Raw genomic sequence first — 12,818 nt, 5'->3', positions numbered from 1 at the left:
TTGTCCATGCGCTGACCAAGCCTCGGGGAGACACGCGAGGGCCTTGCCTGGCCTGGCCTGGCCCAGAGGAGAAAGATTTCCGATGGTTTGAGTGAACGGGGATTTGGTTTATGCAAACAGTCGGCCGAGCTGGACGCTGTTGCTCTTGTAAGCGAGTCTGAATCTTTATTTAGACTGGAGGAATCCGATGAGTTATGACTCTTTTTCACAGATGTCCAGTATGAGGGTGGGTCAACAACTTAAAACGGAAAACAAAAACGATAGGAGTGCAAAACAGAAAAGGGTGAGCTAGTCACTTTAAAAGTAAATTGTCAGATTTATCTACAGTTGGGCAAGGCAGTAAAAACAACCAAACGGTCCCAGGCCACAAAGAAAAAACACGGTAAATAAAAAATAGGACCTTTAATATTGAACTATCGATAGTTCAATCAAAGTTACAAATCGCATTTAGAAAATCATCATCGTGTCGAGAGTCTTGCTGTGAAAAGGAGACGGGAGAGAGGTTCAGGATTGGAGCTCGGCACGCAATGAAGCCATCGCTCCCTTTTCATGCTGCAAAGATCGCTCCAGTTGTTGCAAAGCTAAAACCACGACCTCCCCAGGCTTTGACGAAGACCGCTTCTGTCGCGATCGAAACGTCGCGGGTTATTTTTGCTTTAATTTTAGAATTTATTTTTCCTAAAATTTTAATTTAAGTAAATTTTTTATTTTCTATCTCCGTGACTTTACCGAAAGAAGCAAGAATATGGATGATATTGGTCGCGAAGGCCTACTACTGCCACGTGTGTGTCTATCCCCCACCCCCCGCGCCCGAGACACCAAACCCTTATGAGGTCAACCATCCCGGACGGAGACCACCGCACCGACCCGGCATTGAGTATCGAGACTCCGTGCGGCTTTCTTGAGTAAACAGAGCGCCAGGATGATTATTTATGATTATTATTGGAACAGATAAACTTTAAACAAAGTCCTGGGGGGGGGGGGGGGTAGAACCCACGACCTCCCCTCTCCCCTCCGCCCGCCATCCCTCACCCCCGCCCCACAGCCGCTAATTTGAGCGAGGAACGCAGTCAACACGAGCCCTGGACCCCCCCTGGGTCTCGGCGGAGGGGCTCCCAGCATCTCTCACAGTGCACCTAGCCTGGCACGAGAGCATTGATGGTGGCAATGTGCAAACTCGGAACCTTGTCCACGCTGGGGAGATCGGGGTAGTGCTCGGGTCACGGGGGGTACGGAGGATTAGTGCTCGGGCTAGAGATAGGTGTACTGTTCGGCGTAGCATTAGGGGTGGTGATAGAGGTTGTGGATAGGGTTCAATTTCAAGTTATTTATATTAACATTGCGTCACGTAATATTAAAATACATCTGCGCGCATGATGATGATGATGAAATGGATCACCCTCACCACGCTCACCAACAACAACCGCCGTTCACCACCACCACCACCACGTGGCGGTAACGGCACGACGGCGCTCGTGCCATGCTAGGTGCACTTTGAGGCCACGTGAAGTGTCAAAGGGCCCCCTGGCAAGGAGGTCACGGAACGGACCCAGGTGCCGTGGGTTTGACCGACCGAGATGGCCGGGCAGATGCATCGGCCGCGCTCCCCACTGCGCCAACTTGCTGCGGGATTTTATTTTTTCCGCCAGAGCGCTCGTTGCTGTGAGCTCTCGCTCTTCTGCCCTCCGCCGTTGCTGGAGGGCGACTGCCTCCAACTCCACCAGTAGCTTCCTTCACGAGCCTCTCCTCCACAGTTATCGGCAAGGCCACTCAGCTCCGCATCCTCCTGCACCGCATCAGCTGCCGTCCCTTCTCCAGCGCCGTGCCCGTTTAGCTCCCCTCTATCCGGCCGAACAGAAGCTGCTTGGTCGTGCGGTGTCGTCTGGGCCATGGCGAGCTCACCCTGCTCATCCTCACAGCGCTCACCCTCACTCACCCTGACCGCGCTCACCCCACGAAACCACATTCACACCTTTATTGACGACGAAACTCTCTCTCCCAACACCCCTCCCACCACTCGTACTCACCCCACGAGCTCACCACCCTCAACCCATCCCCTCTCTTCCCCTCTCCCCCCTCCCCTCCGCATCCCCCGCGGCGTTCGCGCTACTCTCGCTCCATCATCGGCGTGGAGTTCGTGCCGCCCTCCCCCCACCTCCCCCCACCCCCCGTTCTGGCCCCCCTATAAGAGGGGACCTGACCCCGCCTGCCCGGGAGAGGGGAGCTAGGGGGTGCGGGCAGCGAGGATCGCGCACAGGAGACGAGAGGAGAGAGCGACTCGACGCGCTCTCGGAGCGACGCTTTTGTGATTTGTTGTTGTTGTTGTTGCTCTGCTCGGAAATATATTTGCTTTAACACAAAACAAAACAACATTCGTCGGAGTCAACTCCCGCAGCAGCAGCGGCGGCGGCGGCAGCGGCTGCGGGAACAGAAAGAGCAGCGGCAACTCAAGGATCGTCAGTGTCATCAGCAGGACCATCATCATCATCAGCAGCAGCAGAAGCAGGGACATCAATCAGAAACAGCAGCGCAATTATCAGCGTGCTGCAGCAACCCAAGGCAGCGGGAGCAGCAGCAGCGGCAGAATCATTATCTGCAGAGTCATCCTAATCAGCAGAATCATCATCATCAGCATCATCAGCCGGTGAGATGGCGCTCTACCTGGGCGTACGGCAGTACCACGTCATCGGGGATTACGGCGCTCGCTTCTCGTTCCTGAGTCGCGGGGGGGACTCGGGACTCAATTCCCCGGGGGGCAGGAAGAAGACCAAGGGGACCGGCTCTCGACGCGGCTCGGTCGCCTCCTCGTGCGGCCCCCGAGCGCACCGACTCCCCCGCGCCGCTCAAGAGCGTGCGATTCACGGCCGACGTGGAGTTCCTTGACAACGTGAGGCAGGGAGACGTGGAGCAGGTGGAGGCTTTCGTCAAGGGCGGGGAGCTCTCCCTCGACACCATCAACACGTCCGGTAGGCATCTCTCATCGCCCCGGCAGTAACGACGCCTCGTGTGCCCGAGCCTCGCGCTTAGAAGCATCATCAGCGTTCTCGGCTCTCTGTGTGCCTCTAACGCAGAGCCCCGCATTTAGAAGCATCATCAGCGTTCTCAACTCTCCGTGTGTGGCTCTAACGCAGAACCTCGCCGCTAGAACCATCATCAGCATTCTCTGCTCTCTGTGTGTGGCTCTAACGCAGAGCATCGCCTCTAGAACCATCATCAGCATTCTCGGCTCTCTGTGTATGGCTCTAACGCAGAGCCTCACCTCTAGAAGCATCATCAGCGTTCTCGGCTCTCCGTGTGCCTCTAACGCAGAGCCTCACCTCTAGAACCATCATCAGCGTTCTCGGCTCTCCGTGTGCCTCTAACGCAGAGCGACAACCGCGTCTCGTGTCGGGGACGCGGCTGCAGAACCGGTCTGAGGCAGCGGCGCCAGGGCACTAAATCAGGAGCGGCAGACGTCATCGCGACGCTGCTAAACTTAAGTGCGAAGATTGCAAGTTCCCCCGTTAGCGAGACGTGAAACTACCTCGCAACCACTGCTGAATACACGACAATATCATCATCATCACCATCATTACCACCATCACCACTATCATAACCATCATCAATACATACACGCATCTAAAATCCATCCAAAGCGACTAATCCGCACACAAAAAAGTACAGTGAATACAAAAATAAAATAAAAAACAAACCACGACGTTTCGATCGCAACACCACTTGTGTTGCGATCAAAACGTCGTGGTTTTATTTTATTTTATTTAAATTATTTTTATTCGCTTTATTTTTATTATTATGTTTCTATCTACGTGACTTTACCGAAAGAATCAACGAATATGAATTCCTTCAGTCACGAAAGTTTTAAGTCAAAATTTACGCCACACGACTAAACCACAACTCTGACTTATACCATTTACACATTTAGCAGCGGCTTGGGGAGGCCTCCATCCAGCAGTGGGTTGGCCACGGCTGCTGCTGCTGATGATATCAAGCATCTGATCGTGACGTAATCATCTTTGTAGTTTCTCACTCACGAAACGCAGGCGACACCACTGCACCACGGAGCACCGATTCTGCGAGATGCCCCATCAGCGAGAAACCACGCGGCACGCAGTGGATGGGTCTCAGTTGTGCAATCATTGGTGGCCGGGCTAAGGCCGTTCAACCGAATCGGAACGTTGTCACCACCCCAGACCCATGCGCACATCTCCTTCACAGATGGAAAATTAAACGCACGAGCCGCAGTGATGCGATTGTTGCCATGCAACACAAACTACGGACCGTATATTGAACCCGTAGAGGCACATCGGGATACGCGGAGACTCCTCGAGATACACAGAGAGGCACGGAGTTCTAATAAAGACAAATCACTGTGCGATTGTGGCCGTGCAACCAAAACTATGAACCGCAGGGTAAACCCACCGTGATCTGCGCTCCTTCAACGGAGGAGGATCGGCAAAAAACGACATCAACTCTTCTCTCTCTCTCTGCTGAAGCCCTCTCGTTGTGACCAGCAGCAGACCTCGACATTGGCAGAGAGCTCTGAATATTATGCTGCTGTTGCTGCTGCTGCCGTGCACAAGAGGAGAATAGAAACCGGGCAGAGTCCACGAGTGCGCGGCAGCAGAGAACGCGGATTTGAACCCAGGCTCCCAGTGGAAGGTGCCAAAAAAATATTCGATAGCAGCATCCTTAGAATTGACGCCGCTCACTCAGCTCTGGCGAGTTCGCATGTGTGAGTGTTTTGCTGAACTTCTTTCGCACCGTACGTAGCCGATCGTGTTATCCGAGGTGCGGGGGAAGGGCATCAAACTTATACACAGTGCGAAAGAAATTCGTTTTCTCTCTTAGTTGATTTAAAAGTGGATCGCTCCAGTGGCTTCCTAATATCGGAAGGAAGAGCGTTCCAGACGGCCGCAGAAGCGCGTTTGAAAGCGCGCGATGCGGTGCCCTGTCTTTGTTCGAAACTTTACAGCACATCATCACAATTCAAACCCGGCACATTCAACCGTTCGTGGCCTCAACAGGAAACATTTGCCGTAGATGCGTTACGAGAGAAGGGCACACAAAGCGAAATCGCTTAGAATAGACCACGCAAGACACGATCTACCGCACGTGCCAGCGCCTGCCCAGTGCGCGCACATTACAGACAAGTGCGCACACAGTGCACCCACGCTACTCACACAGTGCACCCACGCTACGCACACAGTGCACCCACGCTACGCACACAGTGCACCCACGGTACACACACAGTGCACCCACGCTACGCACACAGTGCACCCACGCTACGCACACAGTGCACCCACGGTACACACACAGTGCACCCACGGTACGCACACAGTGCACCCACGCTACGCACACAGTGCACCCACGCTACGCACACAGTGCACCCACGCTACGCACACAGTGCACCCACGGTACGCACACAGTGCACCCACGTTACTCACACAGTGCACCCACGCTACGCACACAGTGCACCCACGCTACGCACACAGTGCACCCACGCTACGCACACAGTGCACCCACGGTACGCACACGCTACGCACTACGTTGTCCCACGTACGACTGCAAAGCCGCATGTGGAGTGAATTCAAACCGCATATAATGTAGCGGATTTTGGGCAGAACTGCGCGAAATGGCACAACGCGAGCCCGAAATCGAGAGAGGGACACCTGCAATAGGTGACGTTTTGGGAGCTTGCCCTTCTTCATAGCGCTCCTATAACCGACTGTTGAGCCCAGCTCTCTCGCCCTTTTCCAGAGCATCATTAAGAGTGGCCACCCACTCGCGCTCGCCTCGCGAAGGTAAAAGCGCCGCGCAGAAACCGCTCTCGCAGGGCACGGTCGCGATGTCCTCCGCCTGAGCGCGCCTGTGTGCGGGTTCGTAGGGGGAACGGTGGCGCGGCGGTTAGCGCACGACGCGACGAACCCGGCAAAAGACCCGAGTTCGATTCCCGCTCACGGCCAACATCGGTGACTGATATCTGAACCAGGTCCCGGGCCTCCCCTAGGTCGACTCAGACTCACATGAGTAGCCTAGTGTGGCGGCGTAAGCATCGGCGCTGGGGGAGGACAAAGGCGGCCGGGCGTGGTGCTGGCCACCCACCCCCTCGTGTGCCGTGACGGCCTTCATAGGTGCTCGCTGACAGCACTTTGCCCCAGTGAGCGGTCTGTTGAAGGCTATACGGGGGGGCAGGGGGGTGGGGGGAAGTCTCTGCCTTTGTACAATTCGTGCACGCAGACACGAGAGAGTGAGCGGACACCCGGGTGACCCCCCCTCGTGACAACCCACGTGTACACAGGCATGGCGGCGCTGCACGAGGCGTCTCTGCGTGGCCACGTGGAGGTGGTGGAGGCGCTCCTGCGAGGGGGGGGCACGGATGGAGCTGGCGCACCGAGGGGGGGTCACGGCGCTGCACCTCGCCTGCTCGCAGGGCCACACGGCCGTCATCAGGTAGGGCCGCGGCAGAAGAAGTCGCGCAAATCGGGGAGACCGTCGTGGGCTCCCGTCATGGGAACGGGGAATGTCCATCGGACACCAATCAGTATGAGCACCAGTATCGTTGTCACCTTCGACATCATCATCAGCATCAGCAGCAGCAGAGGAACCAACAACACCACCCACCACGTATCAAGAATCCCATCATCATCACCAGCAGCAACAACACCACCCACCACGGTATCAAGAATCCCATCATCATCAGCATCAGCAGCAACACCACCACCACGGTATCAAGAATCCCATCATCATCAGCATCAGCAAGCAACACCACCCACCACGGTATCAAGAAACCCATCATCATCAGCAGCAACAACACCACCCACCACGTTATCAAGATCCCATCATCACCAGCATCAGTGGTGTGGACGAGAAGACTCCCTGGAGCTCCCCCAAGTCGTGGAGCCAACAGCCGCTCCTTCCCATCATCATCATCATCATCAAAACTCCTCCTCACTCCCCACCTACACCTCCTCACTCCCACCTACACCTCCTCACTCCCTACCTACCCCCTCCTCACTCCCCAGCTACACCTCCTCACTCCCCAGCTACACTCCTCACTCCCCAGCTATACCTCCTAATCTGTGCCCACCCTTACCCCCCCCCCCACCCCCACCACCCCCCCGCGTAGACATCTTCTCCGGAACGGGTCGCTTCCCCCGTGGCGCGTTCCGAAGGCGGCGACCTCCCCGAGGACCTCCTGCCCCGGGGGCCCTCCGAACATCCGGCAGATGCTGCGCGCGGCGCGCAGGGGAGTCTTGCCTGACGACCTAAAGGGGTCGCAGGGACCCCCCCCCCCTCTCAACGTGCCCCCCCTCCAACCCCCCTCCCCGGCGCGAGGGGTGACCCCTGCGAGCGGGGGGCCAGCCACGTGCGGGGAGCGCGCTCAGGGACCCGGGGGACCCCGCTCAGGGGATCGCTTGAACCCCGACTGAGAAATCGGATCGAGGGTTTTCAGATCCGGCATGAGGATCACGGGCCCAAGTCCAGCGTCTGGATCGCGCGGAGTGGAGTCGGGAGGCGACTGGAAGCCACGGGCTCAATTTACAAGACTCGGACGCGAAAGTCTGGATCAAGGACTCCTCGGATCCAAGAACTCGGGAATTCTGGACACGGATCGAGGAATTCATATTCAGGAGGCCCTTGCGGTTCCTGCCAGTGGAGATCCCGAGAGGACCCCTGAGTTCCAGGGGGTACCTGCCACACCCCCCCCCATCTCTTTCCCAAGGCCCACCGCCTCAAGCCTCACCCACACCCCCCTCATCGGGGGGGTGAACTACCCCCCCCCCCCCCCTGTAGCTGCGTCGCGTATATATTTTTGTACAGGGCTGGAGATTGTCAACGTTTCTGTCGGTAATGTTTCCATCATTTTAAATAAAATCGCTTTCATTCAGCCGAGGGTGAGCGGCGGATTGTGAGTGCCGTTGTTGAGTGGGGGCAGACGAGTGAGTGGGATGCTTGCAAAGACAAAGATCCCCCGTGTAGCCTACACAGGCCGTTGGGGCAAGTCCTGGCAAGTGCTGCGAGCTAGTACCTAATGAAGGCCGGAACGACACGGCCACACGAGGGAATGGGTGCCAGCACCACGCCACGGCCGGCCGGCCGCCCTTTGTATCCCAGTGGCGATGTTTACACACCCCGAACCAGGTACTCATTGAGGCTGAGTCAACCTAGGGGAGGCCGGGACCGGTTCAGATACTCGTCCACTGATGTTGGCCGCGCACACACACGCACACCACACATCACACACCATGCACACAACACAGCGCAACACACACATTCACACACACGCACGCACACACATTCACACACATGCACACACGCACACACACACACATGCACACACACACATTCACACACATGCACACACACACATGCACACACACCACATTCACACACACGCACACACACGCGCACACACACACATGCAACACACACACACGCGCGCACACATTCACACACCGCGCGCACTACACATTCACACACACGCACACACACACACACGCACACACACATTCACACGCACCACACACAACCATGCACACACACATTCACACGCACACACACACACCGCGCGCACACATTCACACACACGCACACACACACATTCACACATTCACACACACGCGCCGCACACACGCACACACACACACGACAAAAGCCACAATTCTCCAGAAAGTGGTGACGTTCCCCCGCGGCGCTTGTGCCAGGCTAGGTGCACATTGAGGCCACGTGGCGTGGCTGACAGAGACCACGCCGCCGCTCCACCCGTGCCGCGGGGGAGTGGCGCCGCCTGGCGGCCGCGACGGGAAAAGCGCCTCAAGCACGACCTCGACTCTCTCTCTCTCTACCCCCCTGACTCTCTACCCCTGACTCTCTCTCTCTCTCCACCCCCTCAACCAGACCCCGACTCTCTCTCTACCCCTCAACCACGACCCCTACCTCTGACTCGACCCCTATTAAATTTCGATTTAAAGCTTTCGTGACTGCAGAGATTCATTCTTCTTGGTTCTTTCGGTAAAGTCACGTAGAAGGAATGAGAATCATTCAGACGCTGTCTTTCTGACAGACCTGTTCTTCACCTGAGGACGGCTGATTGCGTTGTGGCCGAACGTCGTGAGAATTGTATTTCATGATGTTTTATTTTTATTATTTTATTATTTCCCTTCTACGTGACTTTACGAAAGAACCAAGAAGATCTACCCCTATTCCTAACTACCCCTATCCCGAGCGCTGACTTCAAGGCCGTAATTCTAAATAAATATTGGGGGACACACATCCCACCCAATATTCAAATATGCTCAAAATGTCCATCCCCCAATATTGCTATAAAATAGATTTCTGTTTATACGATTGTGGTTATGGTTGTACTTTATTAATCCCTAATCTCTGCCATTATATACAATGAAACAAGAAAAAGGGACAAAAAGAAAAAAAGAGAGCAATGTAATAAAATACACATTGTAAAAAATATATAAAAAGTCCACTCCTATGTGTTAGTGATTTTTTTTTTCACATTTAGGCAGGAAATTGGTTTTTCAAATTTGTATTTTTTTTCTGGGGGGGGGGGACCCCAGACCCCCTGGAAGATTCGGTCCCCCCCCAATGTTGACATCCGTGGCTTACCGGCTTTGACGGATTATATCTCTGACCCCACTCCGAACAAGCTACGTGTGTGCATTGAAATCGCTACCCCCCTCGCTCCACCCTTTCCCTTAATCCCCACCCCTTCCCTCTGAAGAACGCTACCCCCTTCCGCTAACCCTACCCCTACCCCCACGCTACCCTCACGCACGACAGCTCCCTCCTGGCACAAGCACGCCCCAGGCTTACCCTGCCTCAGTCCTGCCCCCAACAGTAACCCCCCCACCACCCCCCACCACCCCACCACCACCACCACCCCACACTTCCCCACGAACCCCCACTAACCCCCCACCCCTTCCCCGTCTCCCGAAAGCGCTTGTTTCGTGTCGCAAGGTTTTCTCGTAATCAGACAACACGACGCACACGGGCCACATGACACACACACTCTCACAATAACACTCACACAATAACACACACACACAATAACACGCACTAACATAACACACCACACTCACAATAACACACACCACTCACAACGACACACTGACAATGACCACACACACTCATATACACGACGACAACACATACACCGACACACCACACTCACAATGGACACACTCACCAATAACACAAACACAATAACACACACTCACAATAAACACCACACACTCACAACGACACACTTACATGACACACACCACACTCACAACGACACACACTCACACAATGACACACACTCACACAATGATACACCCGACGACACACACACAACGACCCACACACACTCACAATGACAACACACTCACAATGACACACACATACACTCACAACGACACACTCACAATGACACACACACACCACATGACACACACACTCACAATTGACACACACACTCACACAATGACAACCAACGACACACACACAACGACACACACACACTCGCGCGGTACAACAACACCACCGGCCGTTCGACACTCAACAGCGGGGACGTCACCAGAGCGCCTGTGCCAGGCTAGGTGCACGTTGAGGCCACGTGAAGCATCCGAGGTTCGCTGACAGGAGGAGGCCATGGGACAGACCCGGCAGCTGCCGTGGGTTGACTGCCTTCTGATGTAAAGCGCTGTGAGGCTTTGTGTGAACGACGCTATATAAAACCGACTTTTAGTTACGTATTTAGTTACTTATACTATGACTGGCAGATTCATCAGCTGTGCCCCCCCCCACGACTGTGCCCCCCCCCACTACTGTGCCCCCAACTGCACAGTAGCAGCGTCCTTCACGAGCATCCTCCATCACTAGAAATACAAAGATCCCCCGTATAGCCTCAACAAGTGCTGTCAGCGAGCACCTATGAAGGCCGCAACGGCACACGAGGGGGTGGGTAGACAACACCACGCCCGGCCGCCTTTGTCTCCCCAGCGGCGATGTTTACACACCGCACCAGGTACTAATTTTGAGGCTGAGTCAACCTAGGGGAGGCCCGGGACCGGTTCAGATAATCGTCACTGATGTTGGCCGTGAGCGGGAATCGAACTCGGGTCGCCAGGTTCGTAGCGCAGCGTAGTGCTAACCGCTACACTACCGCTCCCCGCTCCACACACAGTCACGCACACACATTCACACACTGTGCATCTACACACACACACAATCACACACACAATCACACACAATCTCACAACAACAACACAACCGCCAATCGCCACTAAGTGGCGGTGACGTCACCACGACGCTTGTGCCAGGCCATGTGCACCTTGAGGCCACGTGAAGTGTCGAACGCCCGCTGGCAGGAGGTCACGGGGCAGACCCAGCAGGTGCCACGGGTCGACTGACTGAGATGACCGAGATGACTGGCCGATATACCACTTGTGCCCCCTACTGTGCCAACTTGCTATGCTTTATCCACCCGGCGCTCCGCTCGTTGTTGTGAGCGTCGCTCCTCCGCCCTCCGTTGTTGTTGGAGGGCGACTGCCTCCAACTGCCCAGTAGCGTCCTTCACGAGCCTTCTCCACAGAGGCCGATCTTGACACCGCTGGTACCAGTCATCGGCAACTCCACTTAGCTCCACGTCCTCCTGTACCACATCACCCCATCTCTTCTCTAGCCCGTGCCGCGCCCGTTTATCCCCCTCGATCCGGCCGAACAAAAGCTGTTTAGGCATGCGGTGGCTGGGCATGCGGGCTACATGACCCAGCCAACGCAGCCTTGCCTGCCGGAGGAGCTCACCGATGGGACTTTGCCCAGATCTTTCAAGGATTTGTGAGCTCCTCACACAATCCAGCCTGGTTAAACCCAGGATGGATCGTAGGTAGGCCAGCCTAAATGTTTCCAATCACAATCTCACACACACAATCACACATAATCACACTCTACAATCACACACACACCACGGCGCTGGGTCTCCGTGAGCCGTCACCGCCGCCGTCATCATTCGCGTTCCCAATCAGAGGGTTCCGAATTCGCGGAATTTTTTGCTGCGGAGCAAATTCCGCAGAGCGCTGAGAGGCCGAGCGCGGTGGATCGGGTTGGGGTGGGGGTATGGGTGGGGGGGGGTTGGGGGGGGTGGGGGGGTTCTGGGTGGGGGGGGTTGGGGGGGGGGGGTGGGGGGTTGGGGTGGGGGTGGGGGGGGGGGGGTTCTGGGTGGGGGGGGGGGTTCTGGGTGGGGGGGGGTTGGGGGTGGGGGGCGTTCTGGGTGGGGGGGGGGGGGGGGTTGGGGGTGGGGGGGGTTCTGGGTGGGGGGGTTCTGGGTGGGGGGCGGTTGGGGGTGGGGGGGTTCTGGGTGGGGGGGAGTTCTGGGTGGGGGGGGGGGGTTGGGCGTGGGGGGGGTTTGCGGGGGGTTCTGGGTGCGGGTGGGGATGGGGGTGGGGGGGTTTTGGGTGGGGGGATTCTGGGTGGGGGGGGTTCGAGGTGGGGGGGGGGGGGGGGGTTCTGGGTGGTGGGGGTTGGAGGTGGGGGGGGGGTTGGGGGTGATGGTGGTTGGGGGTGGGGGGGGGGGGGTGGGGGGGGGGGGGGTTGGGGGTGGGGGGGTTGGGGGTGGGGGGGGGATTGGGGGTGGGGGGGTTGGGGGTGGGGGGGTTGGGTTTGGGGGGGGGGTTTATGGAAGGAGGTAGCGGGAGCCACGCAGAGCTCCGCACGGGAGCCGCGACTGCCGCCCGCAACCATCACGCACCGTGAGGAGTGAGTTGGGCGTGCGTGAGTGAGTGGATGAGTGAGTGGGTGGGAGTGAGTGAGTGGGTGAGTGA

The 12,818-nt window shown here is 56.6% G+C and overlaps 1 protein-coding gene and 1 pseudogene across 1 annotated transcript in view; one reads left to right on the top strand and one right to left on the bottom strand.

Moving 5' to 3' along the window:
* The first annotated feature begins 2,214 nt into the window (after positions 1-2,214).
* On the top strand, positions 2,215-7,419 carry LOC133347861 (protein phosphatase 1 regulatory subunit 27-like; annotated as a pseudogene).
* Positions 7,420-7,467: 48 nt separating this feature from the next.
* LOC133347853 (AP-5 complex subunit zeta-1-like) overlaps positions 7,468-12,818 on the bottom strand; it is a 23,927-nt gene continuing 18,576 nt past the window's right edge. Inside the window, 1 exon segment of the mRNA XM_061560534.1 lies at positions 7,468-7,488. Coding sequence (XP_061416518.1) covers positions 7,468-7,488 — 21 coding nt within the window.

The sequence above is a fragment of the Lethenteron reissneri genome, chromosome 3 (genome assembly GCF_015708825.2).
Source record: "Lethenteron reissneri isolate LAM-NWPU_2019-01 chromosome 3, ASM1570882v1, whole genome shotgun sequence".
In the NCBI taxonomy this organism is placed as follows: Eukaryota; Metazoa; Chordata; class Hyperoartia; order Petromyzontiformes; family Petromyzontidae; genus Lethenteron; species Lethenteron reissneri.
The sequence above is the reverse complement of the archived record's forward strand: the minus strand, read 5'-3'. Positions and strand labels throughout refer to the sequence as shown.